General features: G+C 36.9%; 5 protein-coding genes across 8 annotated transcripts; 3 read left to right on the forward strand and 2 right to left on the reverse strand.

Annotated features, from left to right (window-relative positions):
* The first annotated feature begins 578 nt into the window (after window positions 1-578).
* Window positions 579-2,418, forward strand: LOC110856237 (SEC14-like protein 4). 2 transcript variants are annotated; one of them, XM_022104708.2, is made up of 7 exons: window positions 584-793; window positions 879-954; window positions 1,037-1,080; window positions 1,148-1,259; window positions 1,449-1,655; window positions 1,794-1,874; window positions 1,939-2,418. In XM_022104708.2, exons 1-7 carry the CDS (start codon window positions 662-664, stop codon window positions 2,127-2,129), a joined length of 843 nt encoding a protein of 280 aa, XP_021960400.1. In that variant the 5' UTR covers window positions 584-661; the 3' UTR covers window positions 2,130-2,418. The 2 variants fall into 2 exon arrangements, with proteins under 2 accessions (XP_021960401.1, XP_021960400.1); XM_022104709.2 differs by lacking the exon at window positions 1,794-1,874 and having other exon boundaries at window positions 579-793.
* Window positions 2,419-4,528: 2,110 nt separating this feature from the next.
* LOC110856117 (extended synaptotagmin-3) lies at window positions 4,529-11,468 on the forward strand. 2 transcript variants are annotated; one of them, XM_022104558.2, is made up of 17 exons: window positions 4,529-4,880; window positions 5,352-5,708; window positions 5,781-5,870; window positions 5,943-5,985; window positions 6,058-6,133; window positions 6,206-6,416; window positions 6,499-6,514; window positions 6,577-6,632; window positions 6,724-6,911; window positions 7,015-7,118; window positions 7,181-7,206; window positions 7,294-7,413; window positions 7,500-7,585; window positions 8,007-8,170; window positions 8,343-8,395; window positions 9,092-9,133; window positions 9,897-11,468. In XM_022104558.2, exons 2-17 carry the CDS (start codon window positions 5,487-5,489, stop codon window positions 10,875-10,877), a joined length of 2,478 nt encoding a protein of 825 aa, XP_021960250.1. In that variant the 5' UTR covers window positions 4,529-4,880; window positions 5,352-5,486; the 3' UTR covers window positions 10,878-11,468. The 2 variants fall into 2 exon arrangements, with proteins under 2 accessions (XP_021960250.1, XP_021960251.1); XM_022104559.2 differs by lacking the exon at window positions 9,092-9,133 and having other exon boundaries at window positions 4,530-4,880.
* Window positions 11,469-11,475: 7 nt separating this feature from the next.
* Window positions 11,476-15,699, reverse strand: LOC110856119 (E3 ubiquitin-protein ligase MGRN1). 2 transcript variants are annotated; one of them, XM_022104560.2, is made up of 11 exons: window positions 14,669-15,699; window positions 14,480-14,598; window positions 13,807-14,063; window positions 13,550-13,734; window positions 13,381-13,463; window positions 13,137-13,273; window positions 13,007-13,076; window positions 12,885-12,926; window positions 12,755-12,820; window positions 12,042-12,677; window positions 11,476-11,954 (listed from the first exon to the last, which is right to left on the reverse strand). In XM_022104560.2, exons 1-11 carry the CDS (start codon window positions 14,751-14,753, stop codon window positions 11,658-11,660), a joined length of 1,977 nt encoding a protein of 658 aa, XP_021960252.1. In that variant the 5' UTR covers window positions 14,754-15,699; the 3' UTR covers window positions 11,476-11,657. The 2 variants fall into 2 exon arrangements, with proteins under 2 accessions (XP_021960252.1, XP_021960253.1); XM_022104561.2 differs by having other exon boundaries at window positions 11,813-11,954; window positions 12,030-12,677.
* A 557-nt stretch (window positions 15,700-16,256) lies between these two features.
* On the forward strand, window positions 16,257-17,410 carry LOC110856324 (protein YIPF3). Its single transcript, XM_022104808.2, has 4 exons — window positions 16,257-16,597; window positions 16,684-16,806; window positions 16,869-16,950; window positions 17,013-17,410. The coding sequence occupies exons 1-4, from the start codon at window positions 16,396-16,398 to the stop codon at window positions 17,260-17,262; spliced, it is 657 nt and encodes a 218-aa protein (XP_021960500.1). The 5' UTR covers window positions 16,257-16,395; the 3' UTR covers window positions 17,263-17,410.
* On the reverse strand, window positions 17,399-19,690 carry LOC110856323 (interleukin enhancer-binding factor 2 homolog). The gene is made up of 8 exons (XM_022104806.2): window positions 19,483-19,690; window positions 18,980-19,183; window positions 18,773-18,901; window positions 18,542-18,701; window positions 18,324-18,480; window positions 17,989-18,208; window positions 17,740-17,890; window positions 17,399-17,644 (listed from the first exon to the last, which is right to left on the reverse strand). The coding sequence occupies exons 2-8, from the start codon at window positions 19,151-19,153 to the stop codon at window positions 17,490-17,492; spliced, it is 1,146 nt and encodes a 381-aa protein (XP_021960498.1). The 5' UTR covers window positions 19,154-19,183; window positions 19,483-19,690; the 3' UTR covers window positions 17,399-17,489.
* Window positions 19,691-19,755: the final 65 nt, after the last annotated feature.

Here is a 19,755-nt window from a genome sequence, read left to right on the forward strand (position 1 = left end):
TGGCCGCGGAAGTGGTCGCGTAAGGGGTACAGAGGGACAATGTCCTCACACTTATTATTCGATGTCCACATCTTACATAAACCCTTCCCTCCCTCCCCTCCCCTATCCTACAATGCTAATGTCCCCAAGGGTCCCCAAGGGTCCCCACGGGTTCCGCGGCCACTGCTAGTGTGAAAGGTCCATCTGACCAGTTAATAGTGCTGACCTGCTGCGCATTTTTGTTGATCAAGTTCAAGTTTTTTGTGTATTCACAGTGCACGTTTTATAGCATTATACATTTGCATATGGATTTACTTGGAAGAAAAAAAAATTTAAAAAAATAAGTAACATGTCAATTATCGCACGACATCTCCAGGATTTATTCATGCATGCAATTTCACGTCAAAAGAAGCACACGTTTGAGCACCGTAGGATGACGAGAGGGTTGATTAGCATATTTTTAAGATGTTATGGAATCGGTGGTACTTTTCCATCTCTGAACCAAACCTCCCCTCCCCTCGAACAACTGATGAAGCTTAATTCGTTGTTTATAGATATTAGTATTTAATGCCCCTGCTCCTCCCTACTTAAATAGCTCACAGACCAGGGCGCTGTACTCTCAGTTCACTTTAAACTTTTCGCAGAGAACGATCGAGCAGAAATTACAATAATAATTGGCGCTATGGGCTCATTTGTAGCAGCATTTTTGGTCCTTTTGTCCATTTCTTGTTGGGACAAGGGGATCGTTGAGGCAAGCGTCGCAGGGGAAAAGGATCTCTCACTCTCCACTGGGGAAAAACACGCTCTAGACAAGGTGGGTTTGAAGCAGTGGAACAATTAATGTGTAATTGATCATTAATTAAAATTTTAATCGCATCGTTTTTTTACCTTATGTTCAGTTTAAAACATTGATGGAGGCCGTGCTGTTTGATGACCGGTTGAAAAAGGAAGCTTATCTTGTTCGCTGGTTGAGAGGTTCAATACTAGTTCAAATATTTAAATGCCAATAAATAAATTCAGTCGCACTTTAACAGTTTCTCGTTCCATCGGTTTTCAGCATCTCGGTTTGATATCAAGAAGGCAGAGAAAATGCTGTTAGAGGTACCACATCACCAAATTCAAAAATATTCTTCGAAATCTGAGCACAATTTGTTTCCTCTTTTACCAGAACTTGCGATGGCGAGATGAGTTTCAAATGGACACGATTCACGACGAAGACTGGTCAGAATTCCAGGAGAGGTTTCCCTACGAGGTTTCATTCGATAAGGAATTCCAACCAGGTTAAACCCATAAATATAAATTATGCAATGCTACGATCAGTAGCGGCGGAAGCGTGGGGGTTATTCGATGTCCCCATCATCTGCACATGCTATATCTCCCCCTTCCTAAGATGTAAATTTTCCCAGATGTCCCCACGGCTTACACTCCACTGCACACATTGGTACTAATTTTGGTTACTTTTTTTACAGTGATCACAAGCCACATGGGACAGTGGGACTTTCGTCAGGTAATCCTGGCTGGAAAACGGCATCAAATGCTGCGCTACATCTTCAAAATGTTGGACGACATAGACCGCGCTATTCAGCGGCAGCAGGACGAGGGGAAAATGGTCACAAGAGGGAGCCACGTCTCAAACCTCAAAGGATACAATTTAAGGCAGCATAGTTGCGTCCAATGTATGTCATAATTTCATCCAGCTCAATTTTATGGCTTGCTTTTTTAAAATAAGAGACCCCCTGCCATAAACTTATCATATAAAAATGTCTCTTATCCAAAAAATCAAACCATAGTCAAACCATTTCATTCATGTGAAGGTATCCCGCTCTACCTGGAGATGATCCAGGCCCTCGATAGCTATTATCCCGCCCTGTACGATAAAATGGTCCTCGTGAACGGTATACCCCCCGGCAAATAATTTTATGTGATTATATAATTGCCTAATTAAACGATAATCCACAGTTCCCTCCGTGTTCGAGGCCATGCTCAACATCATGAAGCAAGCCATGACCCCTGACACTGGAAAAAGGATACAGGTTTTTGGAACGAGTCAGCAAAAGTGGCAAAACTATCTTTTGGAATGGATCGACCGAGACGAGCTGCCCGTCGACTTTGGAGGAAATAAGATCACTCGGTCCACAAATGACTTTTGAGGTCACATTTTCCATCAAAAATCGTTATGCTCACTTCGAAATAATTAGTTCCACATTCTGGCATTTACAATTTATTCTATTCATGTAATTCGACATACTCGCATCTCTATATAGTAGAGGCTCTCTACTTATTGTGACTTGAGGTGTATAATAGCATTTACTGAGATGTTTCGCCATCCCAATTACGTGTAATTCTAACGATTTATTCGCATCCGTATTTATGTAATATTGCTTTATTGGCTCAATTAGTAGCACATTCAAATAAATGCTCTATGAAATGAAACGAAAATTATCTATTATTCTACGCGTTTGCTGGGAAAGCGGGGGAAGTTGTTGAACTTGTTCGAAAATTTTGAAAGTTTGCCAGAATTTTTGAGCATCTTTATGAAATTTTGGAACATTTTTCGAGAAGGTTCTTAATACTATTTTGCTTTTTGAAAATCATTTTGAATAACTTGATGCCTCAATTCCGATGTTTCTTTTTGAAATTATTTTATTTTAATTTTCGAAATTATTTTGTGCATGCAGGGTGCATAAAAATGCACAAAAATGCATAAAAACGCTAAAAAATGCACAAAAATGCATAAAAATCACAGAAACGAAATTTATGCAGGTAATTTCATATTTTAAAGAAATTTTATACTTTGTTACCCTCCAAAATGGGAGTTAGATTCGCTTATCTAAACTTATATACTGGTTTGAAACCTTACCTATGCATGTGTGTATCCATTATTGTTGCGATTAATTAAAACTTATTTAGAATTTGGTACGCATATCGAATAACATGGAATTATTACTCCCCAAATAAGTGACAAATATTTATTTTGTTCATTCATTTTCAAAACTTTCGTTCATTTTTCGTATTGAACAATGAAAAATTGTTTTACACTAAACTACTAAAATGATGAAGAAGAGATAATACAATAGCACAACGACTTTTCAATTAATCGAATGTTTAGAAAAACGGCATTATTTGAATATTATTTGCACGTAAATGATTTTCGTGCATTTTCGTGCATTTTCATGCACTTTTCTGGATTTTTAATGGGTGTCATTTCACATTAAAAAACATTTTTATGCACTAATTTCGTATAGGTGTTTTTTAACAGCAGAAACACTGCTCAATTCGCTAGTTAATATGACGATGACATTTACATGCATATGTATTTTATATCTTGAAAGGGTTATCAAGCAGAAATAAATTATTATTATTATCATATTATTATTTGCATATAATGACTCTTTCCATGATGTCATTTTAAGCATTGCTAGCTCATACATACATATATGGCTTAACTCGTAGTGACTGTACAGAAACGATGCTTAAAGTTTGAGTTAGGGAACAGTCTGGGCATCCTAATGAGCGAGTTGACTTTTTCTCCTCGCCACTTACCAGTAATGTAAATGATTTTTGTCACTAAGACTTCTAATTTGCAGCTAATACAAAATGGATTGATTTCGTTTTGGTGGCAATAAATTCCCAAGTTTGTGCTTTACAATTGCCATGTTGCATAAATTCCATAATAAATCTCGGTGAAAAGTATTGGACTGAAACATGATATGAGTCCATGTTTCAGTCCAATACTTTTCACCGAGATTTATTATGGAATTTATGCAACATGGCAATTGTAAAGCACAAACTTGGGAATTTATTGCCACCAAAACGAAATCAATCCATTTTGTATTAGCTGCAAATTAGAAGTTTTAGTCGAAATTTTTCTCCTTTTCTGGTTCGCGATGCCCCGTTTGGAGAGTGGGAACGGTCACTCTCAAAACCCAAAGCAACTTTATACATGCAACTGCCTGCATTGTTTACATGAAAATCAGCTGCTCTCTTCGCCCCGCCCCCCCCCCCCCCCTCATTAGCAAAAAATCTCTCGGCACACAAGGAGACGCAACCGTCGTCTCTGTCTTTTAGTTATGAGATTTTTTCAACGTATATGCCTTCTTAAATAAAATATTGTGATACTTCTCGTGCGTCAATATTATTATCCGTTACAGATCACTAATTTAGCGGTCATTGTCGCAGCCACTTATGCCGTGTGTACATACATCCATCTTATCTCTGCTACCTAATAAAACAACGTTTTCTGCTTAATAATCTGCAATGCAATGCACATCTTATCTGACAATTAAACGGAGATAAAACACAAAGCAATTAATGCCTCTGGATACATGTGCTTGTTTCTACCTGGATAACATGATGACAAATAGCAATATTTACCTAAATATTACGATACGATACGTGTCATTTTTTGCACGTTCGTACATATGCAAGTAGTAAAAGTAAGTATGCATCATGCCAATTCGATCATATACTTATGCACCATATTCTGACGACTTGTCTGACAAAACACAATCAAGGTCAGTGAGGTTTGCTGCCTGCTAAAAGTTTACCTCATATAATAAGTTAGCCAGTACAGTACAGATGATGATATGAAAAAGATTGGCCAGTAAAACTAACTATTGTAACACAGCGTAATCAGTTTGGGTCGAGTTCTCGTAGAAAATTGCGATTCTTCGTCCGTATTTCCGAGCGAGTTTGTGTGGATTGCATAACACACAAAGAAAGATAGAGAAGGGCATCAATAACAAGTTGCAAGTTAAACCGGAATCCGTATGCGAAGAAGTAAAGAAAATCCAGAAGTTGCTCAGTTTTTACGTAAAAAAAATATTTAGATAGAAAATAAAAGACAAGACAAGATTTCTTTAATACTGGATTAATTCCTGAGCCAAACACATTTTGATAAGGTAGGTTTAAAGTTTAAGAATTCTGCATTTGCAAATAGTGACAAATTAAATGGTAGAATTAAACTAGGATTAACTAACGTAGCGTGAATAAAGTCCTTTGTTTCTAGTAGATTTGTTGACATTACGTAATTCTCGTACCGCATACTAAACTTGATGTAAGCTCTATAAATACATTAGCAGTGGTGCTAAATAAATGCAAAGTCGTATGTGTGTATGGGATATATGTTGCCCTATTAGTGCATGTACATATATACATAACGTGTATGTATGTAGGTAAATAGAGGAGATTTGCAAGTTACTCAGTCGATTTGCAGAAAATTCCAACTTTCTTTCAGAGCATTTTCGCATTTCACAGACGACTCTTCGCCAGATCACATCATCATTTTGCAGACTAAATTAATAACTTGTGTAATTTAGTTAAATGACTGTACATTTAAGACTAATTGCACCATTTCTATTTTAATAAATTAGGTTGATTCGCTGCCAACTACAATCTGGAACTTGTGTTATGTAGTGAAGTGAATTTACTGAATATTCTGTCTGAAAGTGCGATTTGAAGGATTGTTACATAACAATTGCATAAGTGCCCAAAATAAGTTCCCAAAAATGTCGAATCCTGACGGGGAGGGGGAGCTGCATCACGTCGAGAAATCGTCAGTGACCGTCGTCGCTCCAGGTGAAACTACGTTCAAGGCGATCGGACCGAGACCAATTGGACAAAAGAAAAAATACAAATTTGTCGAACCACCCGGTGTGACGACGTGGATTACGTCCTTTGTGAAAAAGTGTCTTGTTTGCGGTCTTGTCTACACGTTAGGATATTTCCAGGTAAGCAACCACTTTTATTTTAAGATAAGCGAATTTATGAACTTGCATAACTTGTTGTCTATATATTCGTAGGTTTCGGTAGGTTGGTTAGTGGGGCCAATTGTCCTTTTAGTGGTCAGAGATCAATGGAGGCGTCACCACGATGCGCAACGGGCGTTAGCGGTGAGTTAGGTTTTATGTAAATGAAACCGCTATGAACAGCCCCCTTAATTCGCTTATTACTCGGTTTTTTAGGCTGCATCCGCCCGTGGCGACGAGAGAGAAATTGTGCTTGCCCGTAAGTGTAGTAATCTGATTGTTCGAAAACTGGAGCGTTTTGTAAGTTTTTTTGCGGTTTGCTGATTTACAGGTCTTGGCGACAATTTGCCTTCTTGGGTAATTTTTCCCGATGTTGAACGAGCAGAATGGCTTAATCTCATTCTAAAGTATAAAATTGATCAGTAGAACAAAACAAAAAGAAAATTATGTACATCTTAATAGAAATTTTGTATATGTAGACAATTATGGCCACGAATCAACCACTACACGTACGACATGATCATCCAATCCATTGAGCCTGGACTTCGTGAAACTCTTTCCAACAGTTACAAATTAGGATCGTTTCGTTTCGAAAAAGTAATTCTTGGCGATACTCCATTACGAATTCGTGGAGTGAAAGTTTACGATGAAAAGAAAACGGACAGGAACGAGATTATTATGGATTTGGATGTGAGCATACTTATTTTATGTTATCGACATATGTGTGTGTACTTCTGCATAATTAACATATTTTCTGAACTTATCATGTCAGGTCATTTACGCTGGAGGTAAGAATAAGATAACTAAAACCCTTCTCTTTTTAGTCGCTAATTAATAATTGCTCTTACAGATTGCGACTTCAGATTTTCCGTGGCTAAAATTCATGCCGGCATAAAAGACTTACAGGTATGTACAATGCGACGAACAAAATACTAAAATTTCACAAATTTAGTAAAATTCCTCCAAATTTCCTAAAATCATGCTCTACTCTTCACAGCTTAGCGGAACATTACGACTCGTCATGAAACCTTTGATCAATCAAATGCCCATGATTGGAGGTGTGCAATATTTTTTTTTGAATCCACCATCCTTGGAATTTAACTTAATCGGAGTTGCCGACGTCTTCGATATGCCCGGATTGTCCGATTTGATTAGAAGAATTGTTTCCGAGCAAATTAGTAACATGTACGTAAGCCATGCAACCTTTCATAAAACAAACTCTGTAAAATAATCCGGATTATACTTGTTTACCCATTTTTTCATAACAATGCATGTTTACTTTATCCAGGTGCGTCTTGCCGAATAAAATGTTTATTCAGTTGAGTGATGCCGTCAACGCACGTGAAACTTGTGCCATGCAGCCTCAAGGAGTCGTCAGAATATGCGCTATTGGTATTATTAAGTAAAACTATTGTTGGTTTGGTACACAAAAGTAAAACGTTTCTAATTTACAGAGGCTCGAAATTTGATGAAAATGGATGTAAGTATTTATTACCTGACTGATACATAAAATAAAATATGATTACAAAGGGTATAAAAAATGACTATGTACATAATTTATCACAAGGTCGGAGTATTAGGAATGGGAAAGAGTGATCCATACATCATTTTGAGTGTCGGAGCGCAACAATATCGATCAAAAACGATAAATAACACCGTCAATCCTAAATGGGAGTATTATTGTGAGGTGAATTTTGACAGGCTGCTGAGTGAAACACATTTTATTTAACCCATAATTTAAGATAAATTCACACAGTATTTTTTAATTTGCAGATGCTCGTTGAGGAATTAGGGCAAAAACTAAATGTGGTTTTGTACGACCACGATGATGCGCCTAGAGCTGATGAATTCCTTGGCAGGTGATTGAAAAAAATGAAATATAGCTCACGGCGATGAAAATATTATAATGTTTCTTCCTTTTTTCACTTCGTATAAAAAGTCGTATAGATAGAACATGCTTTCTAATTAAATAGTTAATAATAGCCTTTGTGTACTATTCCTTAAATCCTGTCCAAGATAAATTAACAATTATGCAAATTATGCGACGATACTAATAATTAACTATACCTAACTATTATTACATGTTTTTCATACGAGATACCTTACAAAATTCGTATTTCACCTTCCATAAATATATATTTTTTTAATTTTGTTTACTTTGTTCCTGAAATTTACTATGATATTTAAGCATGGTTTTATTTTATAGTGGTTGCTTGCATGTGTGAAAATTGTGTAATACTTGATGAACAAATTAACAATCAAAGTAATTTGCATTTGCAGATGTTCCGTGGATTTGAGCGTGGTCAGCCGTGAGAAAACGATGGACTTGTGGTTGGATCTTGAAAATGTGAAGAAAGGTCAAGTTCACTTGAAATTGGAATGGCTTGGATTTACCGAAAATCCCGTCGATTTGAAAGAGTCCCTCGTGGACGCCCAAATTCATGGTAAAGAATTTTTGCAAACTTGTTGATCATTCCAGTACGAATGCCACCCCCAAATATCGTAAAAAATGCAGTGAAAGCGCCGATGCCGCTTTGCATATTTGCTCATCGGTGGTTCATGTAAAAGAGAAAGAACATGTGCAACTATATTGAATATACATAATTTGTCTTGCAGGTCTTGCATCTTGCATGTTAACGGTGAAGCTGGATTCTGCAAAAAATCTTCCGGTATGGTTTCTACATAAATTAGATTTTCTTCGAGACTTTCCAGAAATTACAACTAAATATTCACCTCAGCACCTCATTCACTTTATTTATTGGTCAATCTCACGAGAGCACATACATATTTATCTACTTTATTCATGCCTTCCTGCAACTTTAAGCGTACATATTTTTATGCTAGGTCGCAAATAATGTATACCTACCGATGCTCATCTTCACTTTTGTGAACAGCAGCTGAAATTGATTTTTTACAAATTTGTTTCTATTTATGCTACTAACCCTTTTTAGTTGCAAATTTTGCAGTTGTAGTATTTTTAGTGAGTACGTGTAACTAAAGGAATTTCCGTACATACTTACATATTAGTAGTGGTTGTGATTGCTTTATTTCCTTTAATTTTTTTTGCATTGTTGAATCGTCGGATTGTTGTGATAATATGAATCCACATCCGTTAATTGTTGTAGTTTAATTGTTGTGACATTTGTAGCCAGAAATGTGTGGCAATTCACATGAATAATCCAGAGTCGTACTAACAATTTGACTTTAGATCAAATAACTATGCATAGCTTTCTCCCATAGACTTTCTCCTAGATAGATTTTAAAACTTGTGTATGTATGTAGGACTTAATAACGCATTTTTTATAAATTTTCTATCAAAAAAATTATTACCAACACCTTCGAAGCTCTGTGTATCTATAATGTAGGCTCTCGTGAAAAAGGGTGGCACTGGATTCGGTAAACCCCGGGTAAGTCGGGCTGTTAACAACTTACCAATAATTTCCTTTCCTACTTATCAAATCCATTCTGTTACTTAATCAAAAGCTTTCTTTTATGGTCGGGACGAGAAAAAAATGAATGTGATTGCAAAAAAGTGCTGCTGGCCTGGGGGGTAGTGGGGGTGGCCTGCTGTGAAAGCGATGAATCCGCTTTGCATATTTGCTCGACTGGTGGTTTACATATAAAAGAGAAAGGAGACAATAAGGGTTCTGTGTAAAAATATATTTCTGTAATTTATAATTTGACTTATCATCATCGTATGTACATAGATATTTTTTCTATTTGTATAAATACACCTTAAAAATACTCTCAGCGTTGGAGTGAGGAACTCATTGGAGGAACTGCCTGGATTGTTGGTGAAAGTTTTTCATGCTTTATACTTTTCGGGGCTTGGCTTAAACCTAAACATTTTCTGCACATAGTGGAAGTCATGCAAAAAAATGTGAACTATATACATATTCACAGCTACATACACCTACATACATACGTTTGTATGCAAAGCTTAATGGGTTGTATATCTGAATGGTATTTGGTGTGATAAATGCTGCATCGTGTGGTTGTTTGTGAAACATGACATGCTTATTTCTGTTAGTAAATCACTTATATAAAATGTCCATTGACACGTTATTGTACAGTTCAAACCAAAAAGTACATATCTAAAATCCCACGATTTCCATGTAATATTTGCTTTACTTTCTCGCTAAATAATTCTATCCCCCATGTCAATTTCAGCTCGTCAAGGAAGGCAGCAAGCCCGACCCGTACGCCATCCTTTCCGTTGGAAAGGTTCAACACGAATCGGTCACCCTGGACAAAACTGTGGACCCCGTTTTCGAAGAAACTATGCACTTCCTCGTCCGCAACCCCCTCACGGACACGCTCCTCGTCAAAATCATGGACAAGAAAACAAACACGGAGCTCGGCTCGTTCAAACAATGTCTTGACGCCGTTTACGGTCGACCGGAAATGAAAATGCGCAAGCAAAACTTTACCCTCAATACGAAAAGTGAAGCTAAAGTGAATATGAGCATGTCCATTCAAGTGCTAAAACTTGGAGCGGCCGCACTCGGAGAAAAGTTAAGTATGGAAGAGGACGAAACGGATGATGAATTACAGCAACAACCACGTCCCGGAAGTTCTTCGTCCGAGGCGACGACGGCAAATGTGGAGCGATCAAATTCCAACATTTCTTCCTCCGATCAGAATAACAAAACGATGATAAATGACGACGTTTCTGAAGGAAGTGGATATTCCGGTGGTGAAAGTAGAGAATCGTTCATCCGGAAAGATGAGGGCAAACCGCTCCTCGCCGCGTCCCGGTCGCTCGATAAGCCGGAAGACGATAAAGGAATGAAAGTCAGACTGACGATTAGATACAGCCAAACGTCTCAACAGTTGGTGGTTGTCGTGCACAGCGTTACAAACGTTCCGATCGAGACTTCCGGAGAATTGCCGGATCCCTACGTGAAATTGTACGTGTTACCCGAACGGAACAAGAAACATAAGACGGAGGCGCAGAAGGACAATTGCAATCCGTTGTACGATGAAAGATTCGAATTTCCAATTATCGACCTTCGTGGAAAAACGCTGGAGGTTACGGTGTGTGACAAAAAGTTTATTAGGAGCTCGCCCAAGTTTGGAGACGTACTCATTCCCTTGGAAGAGTTTCAACTTGGCACTGCGGTCACGAACTGGTATCCGTTAACGCCTTGAAAAGGTTATAATTGCTGATATTTAATATTATTAGCGATATTATTGCAAGTTGCAATTTACGACAGATTTAAAGCTTTAAAATCTCTTCGGAGAGATTATTCATTACCACAAAAAAGGTCAATACTGTACCCTTTCAAATATTGTTTTGCCATACTCGTCTTTGTCTCATTAATTACATAATTACCATGCAAAAAAGTACTACTGCAGAGTTACTTGCATTACTTATTAATTTGTACATATACATTCTTTTCTATCGGGCTATTTCATTTATTTTGCCAGCTTTAAGATACTAAAAGTCCGAAATTATGAGTACTTTTTAAAGAAAAAAAATATATGCATAATGAACTTATTACCTGATCTTGGTGCTCTTAGAATAAAGTGCTTAAAAGAACTGTAACCTAACCTCTCTGAAACGGAAATAATGGTGGAAATATATACAAGTAATATGTACTACTAAAAAATCTCGGTATTATAATATGAGTATTTATTTATAGATAGAAATTAATTTGCCTAAAGTAGTTGTGTAGCTAACCCGAGTAATTAATTAATAATTTGTCAATGTGAATAAAGTCTGATGATATATGAATACATGAAAATATCCGTTTTGCGTACATATATTTATTAAACTTAATTCAGTCAGTTTTTTTTGTTAAAAGGAATAATACGTAATAACAATAACAAGTCTGTCAGTAGGATAAGTAATAGGTAACTTTGGGATCTGAGATTGCATTGCATTGCTTTTATGGATTGGGTGATTTTCTTTTACTCGTTCGATTGTTTTTATAAATGGTGCACTCCAGTCGTTGAAGAACTCGGTAACAATTGTTTGGTTGAACTAGATGATGTAAACGAGTCTCCGCTGGATCTTGTTGATGTGGAATTTGCCGTTCCGGGGTTGGACAGCCTACAATTTGGAGTGCTTGGTAATGAAGTTGGCACCGTTTTGTTTCCAAATCGACCAAAATGATGTTCTGGACTGCTCTGAACGGCTCCCCCATCCGTTATTCGCTTTGGAGTACTTTGTGCCGATTCGGATACGTGTCTCCGATCTCCAGAGAGCATTCGATGTGCAAATACCTACAAATTAATGTACAAAAAGAAGTTCTCCATTATTACATAATAGCTAAGCATATATGTATGTATCTACATTACTTAATACATTACATTTCTGCGGGTTCTGGTTGTATCCTCCTCATCAGAAAATTCGTCAATGGCTGCAATCATGAGCACATTTGTGCCATGTACAGGACTACTTTCAATGCTTTGTAATTGCATTTCTTCATCGTCTGGTTTTGACGACGTTCCTGCCCCGCGAGATAAAAGTTTCTCTTCATATCTGGAATTTAAAATGGTGGAATCCAGCGTGTCCCCAAATTCTTCAAGGTCTGGAAGTGTCTCTGCAGCCTCACTAAAATGTGCTTCATCTTCTGGATCACTAGTTACAGGGGTTTTTGCATCGGAACTACTTTTCGACAATTTTGCTGATGACTTTCGTGAAGATTCGTGTATTACAGTAATCGGGCTTTCTGATCGGGTCTTTTCATCGTCACTTTTTGTTGTTGAAGTCGTGGTCGTCGCAATGTCTGAATTTGTAGAAGATGGGGCGACCATGACGGTCATAGCTATCGGTCTCAGTTCCGTCCCTTCAGTAGAGTCGTTTAATGCTGCTCGTGCAGCTTCTTGTCTATGAAGGGATGCTGCAGCCATGGTGAGGTCGGATGGCTGGTAAGGTCCGTTAAGAGCCTCCAAAAGGGGGATAACTTCATATCCAGGTATAGCGTTCATGTGTATGACTGGCATCTACGTATCAGTAAATTGGGGATCATATATTTATTTTTTGAAGTTCATATGAGATTAAGTATGAAATGAATGATTACCTCGGGGGGTAGTGCTGAATATTCAATATTCAACGGTGGTATTCTGTAGACTGCACGGATTTGTAGCTATAAAATAATTATTGTATAATTAATTACCTAGTTTAATGAAATAAAGAATGTTTAAAATTACCAGAGCACGAAATGGGGCACGACATATTGGACAGTTACTCGCCTATTAAAGTATCAGAAAATGGTAATTATTATTATATATTTACTACATGAGTTTTATGCTAAACTTTTGGCGTATCTTGCCTGATAGCGTAGGCTGTCTGCGCATGCATGACACAAACATAGGTGACGACACGGCAATATCAAAGTATCTCTGCGAACACACAATAATTTATAAGCATTTGTGGTAGAAATATGGAGGAAAATTATGTACCTGCTGTCTGACATGCAAATAACGCATTCCGCTGACGTCTCCGCGTCGGAATCATCTTCATCAAATTTTCTGGACGCATTCTTGTTCTCAATACCATAAATTTCTTGCAAAAGATATACAAGTCCATCCACAAAAAGCTGCAAGTTTGCGGAATAAAAAAAAGTTATTTGGTTGAATGAAAAAACAAGACAACGACGATCTTGATGATGGACAAAGCATTTCGTTTTCTAATATTGGTCGATACCTTTTGTTTCAAGGGCTTTATTGAGTAAGATCCGTCCGAGTATTTGTCCACTGTTGCAGTTGTGGTATGAGATTGACGAGGTTCTGTAATTATCATGAGTTACTGATTGAACAACAATAGGAGGATATGTACGCATAAATTGGCGATTAACAAATAGGTATAAATTTACCATCCCCTTCTAACGCAATACACTGGATGACCACGGGATAAAGTTCCTTTTCAGAATCAAACAACAAGTCTTGTTCAGGAAATTCCGCAGGGTGGAAAACGTGCTCAGAGTTTATGTAAACTTGATTGGATCCTGCCTTGAATTTGATAGGTTCGGAACACATTTTTGGATGTTTAGGTCGATAACTAGAAATTAAATTTTGCAGTTTGTTAATTTTAATACGTAATTAAAGTAGATTTAACTTGCTGAAGACTTACTACACTCCATTGCTTGTTACTTCTTCAACACAGAAATATAAAATTGTTATTTCGCAACGACAATCGGCATCGAATACGAATTCAACGGTACAATCAACAATGGGTTTTTTGACTGGGGAAGTTGGTGGTGGGTCGCTAGTTGTTGGCGATTGTTGCTGTGGTTGAACTTTGACAAATTTTAGCGTCTCTTTTCGTATGTTGATTAAAGCCTTTAACGTTTTTGTGGGCTCATTCGACTGTGGCGCAGGGTAGGGGAACTGTTAAAAAAATACTTTAAATTATTGAGTGATCTGCAATTCTTGCTGTTGGAATTGAACTGAAACTTGACATTTTCTACATGCAAAATTAGGAACCAATTTTTAGATATCGATCAAAAATTTCGCAAAAAAAATCTTAGTGAAGATGTATGATGAAGACGCCAAAATATATTTGTGTGCACAATTGCACATTATCAATATGATCAGATCAGATTCAAATCGGGCAAAAAAATGCATTTCTAAGCTAAAAGCTTTATAGAATATTGAAGATATGTAATATAAAATCAATTTTTCAAGTTTTTCATAAATATTCATATTCGCCCTAGGAAAGTTACAACTTTTGCTTATACTCAAGTAATAATTTGGCTAAAAATGTCGTATTTTTAGCAAGATTAAAATTAACTGGAATTATTTACCGGAACTGGTTTACTCCCCAAGAAGTTGAGGTCAGTGTTATCTCCAAACAAGTATTGTTCTGGTTGAGGCGTTTCAAATCGTTCCCCACCCATGATGAAGTGAGTCCCAAAGTAATTTCCTAAACAGAAACGTATAAATAAATGAATAATTCGATATTTATGCTTTAAAATATGTATTTCAAACCCAACCTGTCTTTGATGGATATCTAAAAGCAGTGGGTGGACTTTCTACTTCACTGTTCTCACTGTTTGGTCTGCTCCACCAAGTTCCCATTTTGATTTATTACGGATTCACAACTTATTTTCGATAAAATAAGGTGCAAATGTTCAAATATTGAAATTTAAGCTCAATCAAAATCCCGATTCGCGAATAAATCCCATAATGGTTCTACAATTACGAGTTCACTTTAACAGGAGCGTTGACACGAATGTGTATAGAATCGAATATTTATTGGTCATGTCACCTCAAACCAATCAAAAATGTATTTTCTAATTTTTAATATGAGATCAATGTCATTTCATTTTTTAAGTATTTTGTACAAAATTCCAAACAAAACAAACAGTTTTCTGCAGATTTCTGCTTAGTTTTTCCACTTTAAAGAACTCTTACAAATAAACCAGTCGCATTCCTCTTACATATTTATTACACCCACACACAGATACCCCAAATACACAGATTTAGCCAAAATAGGATGAGGACAGGAAGTACCGTTTAAATCCGACAAATTGCTATCCGTATTAACAAGCAGAGATTTTTAACGCAAAAAACTCATGCGAAGTGCATTACACTGCTGCTGGGTTGGGTAATAGAAAGAATCTCGTATTAGAAATGCTGCTGCTTTATACGAAAAGTTGCACATTTTACATTTCCCTTTTACATTGGAGGATATAGTCCACATTATTTACAGAAAAGACCAAATAAAATAAGTACATTTCTGCTCATCACTTCATTCCATTACTGACTTTCACTCGGTGAAAGTCCATTTTTAGCCAAAATTATATGTAGAAAGAGAAAGTTGGTCTTTACTTTACTTCTTGGGGAAAGTGATACTTTCTGCAGAAAAGGACAGCTTGGTAACAAGAAGAAGGGTTTTTAGGTTCGAGTTGGTTTATTTGGTCTTTTTCGTACGTATACGTACGGCTGTTTTTCTTCTTGAACGAGATCAATAATTGTATCAAACCTGGAGAAATCTACGGTAGAAGAAGGGGCATCCAGTTCGGGTGTACCTTCGAACAATGATTTGGACAATCCCCCACCCGAGTCCATAACCACGGATGATATAGATGTGGATTTCTTATCAAAGATTTATGACATTATCAAAAGGTGGGTGTAATATATTTTATTATTTCGGGCTGGTTGACGAAATATATTTTGTACGGTGTGATTTGACAAGTGGTTGACTTGACTTGACTTTCTCCAAATTACATTACAGCATCGAGAGAGAAAGCGCTCAAGATACGAGTCTAAAGGTTGTGGAGTTTCAGAAAAAATTGGATTTAGTGAGAGATCAGGTAATAAATATGGATATCATTAATCGCTATATAGTAATGTAGATTTTGTGAGGTAATTTAATTTAAAAATTGATTAATTCTGTTCCAGATAAAGAAACTTCCAGGGATAGATTACAGTAAGGAAGACCAACTCAAACGATTGGAAGCTTTGAGGAAACAACTAGTTTTGAAAAAGAAGTTACTTCAGAAATATAAAGATATGTGTGCCTTGGAAGGCGTCAAGCAGTATCTCGCCCCGATAACAACGACGGCATCGACATAGAAGAAATTAAGAAGCAACATTACTTATTTCTTTTGAAGACTTTACTTTTCAAACGACTTTTTGCAATTGATCTCACTTTAAGCAAACATATCTTCCCAGTTTCTAATATTTAAACCCTTGTCCCGAAATCATTCCATAAGTTATGGCTCGCACCAAGAAAAAAGATAACTCGGTCGTTTTCATTGGCGAAGAGGATAAGGAACCACTCCTAAAAAAAGGATCAAATCCAAAAAACAGTACTCCATTTCCTGGGTCATTTATAAAATATCTTTTCTCCGAAAAATCTGTGCTCATGCGAATTCTTTCCTCTTTGTGTCCGCCGTTTGGACGCTTCAAACGAATCGGTAAATTAAAATATTTAATGTGTTACTATCGATTGAATAAAAGTAATCTAGAATATCTTTAGCTTATCTTTAAATCTTTTATTTAGCTGTAGATTATGAAGGAAGTTTTCTGAGCACTTTTTTCCTAACTGCTATTGTGTACTGGGGACTTGTTACGTCTACGGAGCATGAATCTCCTAGCAGATTATTTGCCCTTCTTCACGCAACAGGTTTAAGAATTTAAATTCTTAAAAATGTTAATCAATTCTTTAAAAAATTCTTCACGCAACAGGTCTAACAGTGGGCTATTTAGGGATGATTTCGGCTTTTACTTGGATCATTTCGCGATGTACAAAGACTGCAATTATGCCAAGGTAAAAATCCATACACGACACTTGAATAAACCAATAAAATACATCATTTTTACATCTTTCAGACAAATCGTGTGCATTATGGGATATGGATTATTCGGTCATGCCGTAGTTCTTCTAATTTGTGAAGCCGGTTCCGACGAATGGTTCATGACCTTAATGACCTTACTTGGCGGTTTAGGTTCATTTCGCATATGCTTAATCCTATTGGCTCGAACTGCCGTGCCTGCTGGGCGTTTTGTACTATGTTGTCCTGTCGCTATTATTCATCTTCTGTATTTAGTTTATCTTCATTTTGTTATTATGAAACGTTGATAGGAATTATTATTTGTACCTGGGAATTAATTCATTCATTAATCGTATATGAGATCACTGGCCAAAACCTTTAGGAGTAATTACATGCTTGCATTTTTCTGTGAACGGATTTAAATTGGTATACAATAAAATGAAATTACAAGACAAATATGCTTATAATTTTATTTATACAAAAAAAACTGATGTATACATAGTAGGATACTCATCCTTATCATATAACTGGGCACTTAGGCCATGTCAGGTTCCATCCCAGACGAGTGATCTTCCTCCTCTTCCTCTTCATCCTCAAGTTTATCAGACTCTCCTTCCGCAGGGGGCACATACACTTTGTCGAGCGGTTTGATGACTATATTATTGATTACGGTGGAGGAGGTGAGAATATCTAAAGAATCCATAAATAATAAAAGATCAGAAATATGTATACAAAAATACATACATCACTCACGAATAATATGCCGTATATATTTATTTTCTTACCATTATACATGGTTTCTAAACCCAAGACTTGCTTGTATCCTCCATGGCCAAGAATTCTTACCAGTGTTTGTGCCGTTATAGTTGCAACATCTTGCTGCTCATAAGTCATACCATGACCTCTAACGCTAGCCCCAGAATACCCAGGGAGATACTGCATAGAGAATTAAATTAAAATAAATACATTATTAATTTGATTATAAAATTCAAAATAAACCCATTGAAGTGAACAAATTTATTGTATGTGTGTACCATTCCTGCAGCCATTAAAGCCAAAGATCTTCTAAATGCCATGTTGACAGGGAGGGCTTGTCTCGAAGGATTATTCAAAGTTGCATAATGCGCAAGGAGATCTAGCATCCACGTTGAAATAGTTTGGATACCGGTGAAACGTTGCCTGATGTCTCGAAATATTCTGATAAGAACTTTTATTGTGGAATTATGCGCGTTCTCTTCAAACCATCGGGAATGTCTGTAAAATGTAAAGATAAATTACTTTTACATAACAATATACAGCATTACACATTACATAATCAATCATTTATTTATATGTAAGGTGTCACATTTTCAATATATTTAATACCTACCTAATTGCCTGCCAAGCTTCATTCATGACTTTGGCATCCAAATGAATTTCTGGATCCAATTTTCTAAAGTTTGGTGGAATTGTTGTAATGAAAATTCTGACTGTGGCTTGCATACTACTTATATCAAATCCACGATCTGTCACGCTAGATCGTACACCTAACAAGACAACAACAATTTAGCATAACTCGTACAAAAATATTTGTACTTTAACAATTACATTCACTTTGACGAAGGTCATCCGACACACGGATGCATAATGCATCAACAGCCTCTCGAGTTGGAAGAGACTTTAAGATTACGACAAAGTCAGCAGTTTTGTGTCCTGCTAGAATTGTTCCCTGTTTGAACGAACCAACTTGACGGACCTCATCTACTTGCTAGATAAGAAGATCTCAAAAATATAATTGTCCATCGAACATACATACTCGCATTTATAAATTAAACCTACACAAGCATCAAATGCGCCCGGAGTGAGAATTAAGTTTTCCAAAATTCCTTGCACTCTCGTCACCATATTTTGAATCGACTGGATCTCTTCAGTAGATGGGGAAATATCCGTGTGTCGTTTCAGAATGGCCTACAAATTATTCATTTATTTATAAGTACCTTCCATTAATAAATAAGTAAAGTGTAAGTTTGCGCAACTACAACTTACATTGCTCAGTTCCGAATCATCCGGAGCTGGTGACACCCTGGGAAAAATATCGTCAAAAAAGGTCAGGTCAAAGGGTAGCTTTCCTCCGCCGAGACCTCGCATCGGTGCGCCCATATTTCCTCCACTACCTCTCCCTCGACGAGCCCGTCCCCCACGAATTGCTCCCCCTCGCATATTTTCTGGTCAATGAGGCTTTAAACCTTTCTGTCAATATAAGACAAATACGATTTTACATATTTTCTCTAAATAAAGTTCAGTAAAAGTTGAGATGACACAAATGGTTATGTAAAGTAAAATTTACTCAAGGTTGAACAAAAATTCTACAACCTTGAATAAATTTTACTTTCACACCAGCAGTTGTGTCAAATTTTAAATATCTCAAATTTACTTGACTAAATTTTAATCAAATATATTTACAACCAATTCTTTTGTCATCTCATCTGAATAAATTCCTCCGTTTTCAAAATTGTACCAAAAATTATGCAAATAAAACTTTGACTTACCACGCAAACAAACAGAGTTCACTTTTCTTGTAAGAAAAAACAAAGTTTAGCTCGCCGGATTTCAGATTTGGTTCAAAAATTGCCTTTCGCGTCGAGTTCACGGCACGCTCGGTTGGGGCTCCGCGAACCTGAGTCATGCTAACGATCGACAAGTCTCATCTTGTCGCCCTTGCCGAGCATATCGCTGGCCGTGCTAATACTACCACTTACTTACTTGGCTCAGGCTATAAGCTTCATGCTATCTCCGACTTTCTGGGCTCATTCCTCTCATTC

The sequence above is a fragment of the Folsomia candida genome, unplaced genomic scaffold (assembly GCF_002217175.1).
Source record: "Folsomia candida strain VU population unplaced genomic scaffold, ASM221717v1 Fcan01_Sc015, whole genome shotgun sequence".
Taxonomy (NCBI): Eukaryota; Metazoa; Arthropoda; class Collembola; order Entomobryomorpha; family Isotomidae; genus Folsomia; species Folsomia candida.